At 54.2% G+C, this 3,723-nt stretch overlaps 1 protein-coding gene across 1 annotated transcript; it reads right to left on the bottom strand.

Moving 5' to 3' along the window:
• Positions 1-2,243: 2,243 nt before the first annotated feature.
• LOC124232333 (melanoma-associated antigen 8-like) lies at positions 2,244-3,275 on the bottom strand. Its single transcript, XM_046649288.1, has one exon. The coding sequence runs from the start codon at positions 3,273-3,275 to the stop codon at positions 2,244-2,246; it is 1,032 nt and encodes a 343-aa protein (XP_046505244.1).
• Positions 3,276-3,723: the final 448 nt, after the last annotated feature.

Raw genomic sequence — 3,723 nt, 5'->3', positions numbered from 1 at the left:
GCTCCCAGGGAGGGATGACCAGTTGTCTAAACGTCACAGTCCAGAGTAACCTTTCCCATGAAAGTGGCTGTGGCTCTCCGACAGGATCGAGGGTGGGCTATGGGAGGGCCCGTGGTCCCCTGCAGGGAGTAGGAACGCTCTGTGTCATGGGGAGGGCAGGAGGTCCTGTGCAACCTTCAGAGAGGGCGGCAGCAAAGACCCTGTAAGCCAGCCAGGTTCCAGAGTTGGACAGGAGGGCCCATGGGGGAAGACCAGGGGAAGGGTGCTGTCATGCAGAAAAGTGCTGAGACTGGACAGAAATGGAGACACCCGGAGGAATCAGCTCTCAACAAGCCTCAGGCCATCCCCAAATTGTATTTGATCCTCATTGTTGCCTTCCTTCTTTAGGCCTGCTTTCACTACCTGGGCCTCAGGGTCCTAATTTTGTCACCTGAGAGACATCATGGAGAACTGGGAAGAGAAATGAATGAGGAGTCAGAAGGTGGGTTGCAGGCTGGGATGGGTGGCAACAGCGTGGGCTCTAGATGAATCCAGACCGTTGTCTAGTCTGTCTGTCGCTTACTAGCCATGTGATCCTGGGAAAGTTAGCAAGCACTATGACCCTCGGGCTCTTCCTCTGGGAAGAGCAGTGGGTTGGTGAGCCCTGTCTTGTAGGACTGCAGGAACGGATGGGATGTGTGGCAAACACCTGGCACAGTGCCTGGTATACGTGGGAACTTTGAGGACTGGCAGTTATTTCTAGGATTGTTTTGATCCCAGACCTTCCACTTTCTCCTCTGGGATTTTGTTTGTTTGTTGTCCAGGTCGTATTAGAGAACATGCAGCTCAACAGGACACGAAATAACTAATCAGCCAAAAAGGATGTTTCACAAATGAAACTCAGTAGATCTTCCCAGCTAGAGGATATATGTGAAAATTCGAGGGTGGGGGAGTCTTCCCAGCTGGATGGAACACAGAGCTCCTAGAAACAGAGTCAAGGACCGACTCCTTGCCTTCCTCCAAGCTGCTCTTCATCCAGACCACTACTTCCTTTCATTTCACCCCACCAAAATCTAGCCCTTGATTACAATTGGCCAATTAAACTCAATTAAGATTAACACCTAATTTATGCTGTGGGCTCTGGCTCTCCCAGGCCTGGGAGAGGAGTGCCAGGCCACTGACTTCTGGGCATCACTTCAAAGGAATGTGATCGTATTTCTTGGGAAATCCATGCAGATGGATGGCTGTCAAACACCGTGTTCTTCACTGTGTTCAACTGCAATGAGACAAGAGCCCAGGACACTTTCCCCTCCTGCCCAGGTGGAGATTTCTCTCTGGTTACCCGTGATCCCTAAGAAAGTCTTCAGAGAAATTTTCCAGTTCAGACTTGCCCCTCAGCCCTAAGACACACTGTGAGTCTGGCCATTGCCACCACCGAGCTTCATGACAACCAACTCCCACAGAAGGAACCGCAGTTTCCCGAAGCCCCACACTGCCCTGACTCAGGGCGTTTACACGTGAGCGCGCTCCCCTGGGGCCGCACCACCTCCCACCTTCTTTGACTTGTCCTGGAGGGGACACCTCACCACCTTTCTTCTGGGACTGCCGCTCCCAGACTCTCATTCTATGGGTGTGGGGGTGCCCCCCCATCCTGCTGTCCCCGAAACTGACACAGGGCCTTCCAGAGAGCAGAGGCTCAGCAAAAGTCTGGGGAAGAAATAAGCCAGTGAGCAGGGGTCTTATTTATGCAGATTAAATTTCTCCGACTTACTCGAATCAACCCAACAAATCCGGGTATACATATTTCTTTTAGTTTGATAGAACGACAGACGAGAAGGGCTAAGAAGCCAAGAATTAAGTACCTTCTACATTTATTTCTTCACCTTATCAATTTGACGGCTAAGTTCTTTCACATTTCCAAGAAATTCCTGTTCCAGTGCCATGTCATCCAGTTCAGATCACAGACTATGATGGAAGGTGCCCTAATTACTTTTACAAAATGGCAAAACTCTTACTCTTGGACTGGATAAGTATAAATTCATATGTGATCAATGTCATCACAGACACTGAAGCAAATTAAACTTTCTATTAAAAGGAACAACATTTGAAAAATTCCTAATGGAAACCAAGATCCATTTCCAGGATACATCACAGAGGACAGGAACCCTCAGACGCTATCCACCGTGTCCTTCCACCTCGCCCCTCCACTACTTAGGACACTCACTGCTCTCTGTTGAAACACACAGTGAAGAAGTGGCCTCACTTCATGCCCAGCAGGAGAAGCTGCTGGACGTGGGCCTGGACCATGCCTGGCTGCCCTCGGGCTCAGGCGCCTCTTCCTCATCACTCACAGCCTCTCCACACAGGTGGAGGAAGGGACTGGGATCCCTGCTACTGACCCTGAGCAAATACTCCAGGACTTTCATCTTGCTGGTTTCAGCATGGGCCCTGGGACCCCACAGGAACTCGTAGCGAGCAGGATCGCTGCTGGGCACCTGCCAGTACTCCACGTACTGCTCCTGCACCCAAACTTTAGTGATAAGCTCCCTGGGCTCCCCGTAGATGAAGTGCTCCCTCCCGGCACGCACCCCCATGACACTCAGTGCTTCCCAGACGTCCTCCTCAGGGGCACAGTCGCCCTGCAGGAGGATGACGCCCAGGAGCATCACCAGGAGGCCGGTCTTGGGCATGCTCTGCTCACCTCTCAGCATCCCATCGTAGGTGAGGCCCAGGGTGGTGACCAGAACATAGGAGTGGTCGCTGGGGTCCACTTCCTTCACGTCAATGCCAAAGACGAGCTGCATGCACTCAGAGGCTTCGCTGAAGATCACAGGGAAGTGGTCCTGGTAATCTCTGAGGACCGTATTCAGCATCTCCGCCTTTGTGGTGGGCTCCTTTGTGCGATACTTGAGCAGCAGGAACCCCACCAGGTCAGTGACCTTCAAACGTAGTGCGTCTTGGAGCGAGGAGTCAGTCTCTCCCGGGTCCTCCCATGCGCTTGGTCCCTCCTCATCTTGGCTGCTGGAACCATTGTCTCCGTACTGGCTCCATGGAGTGGCTGCCATGGCAGTCGGGGACGGCCAGGCACTCTGAGAGCCCTGGTCAGGACTTGGGGTTACAGCAGCAGCCACCTCCTCCAGGGTGCCCAGGAAGGGGACAGAGGGGGAGGAGGAGGGGGATATGGCCTCCTCCTCCTCAGCCCCAGACAGCTGCGCATCCACCAGGCCCTGGGCCTCTCTTGGGTCCTGATGGTCTTCCTCACGCTTGCAGAGCTCACCCATCCGACCTAGAGTCATGACGATGTGTTTCCGGCACCCGGCAGGAGCATGGGCAGGAGGTGACTGATGGGGACCTTGGAGACTGCGGGAGAGAGTTGTGAGTGGCCTCAGCTGAGAAACGCACCCTTGGTGGCTCGGACAAAGGCGACTTGCAGGTCTCCTCTTAGGGGTGCTCTCGGCTTCACAGGGATCTGTTGTCCAGGGTGGCCTGTGCCCTAGGGATCTGAGGGAAGAAGTGAGGTGGCTCCTCAGGGAGCACCCAGCACAGCCTGAGGTTCTGGTGCTGGTGGTGGGCTGGGGCTGGATGGGTGGGCTCGGGCTCTGCAGGGTCTCCTCAGTTCTGGTGTCGGGGAACCCCTGGATACACATTCGGGGTGTGTCCCTTGCCTTGACTCCTGGCACTGCCTGGGCCTCTTCTGCTCTGTGACCTGAGGACACAAGCCTTTACCACTGGGTTCCTGGAACC

Source organism: Equus quagga, unplaced genomic scaffold (genome assembly GCF_021613505.1).
Source record: "Equus quagga isolate Etosha38 unplaced genomic scaffold, UCLA_HA_Equagga_1.0 HiC_scaffold_4695_RagTag, whole genome shotgun sequence".
NCBI lineage: Eukaryota > Metazoa > Chordata > Mammalia > Perissodactyla > Equidae > Equus > Equus quagga.
The sequence above is the reverse complement of the archived record's forward strand: the minus strand, read 5'-3'. Positions and strand labels throughout refer to the sequence as shown.

Bases quoted from the DNA above. Each gene is read 5' to 3' on its own strand.
- LOC124232333 (XM_046649288.1), bottom strand. From the start codon at position 3,275: ATGACTCTAGGTCGGATGGGTGAGCTCTGCAAGCGTGAGGAAGACCAT.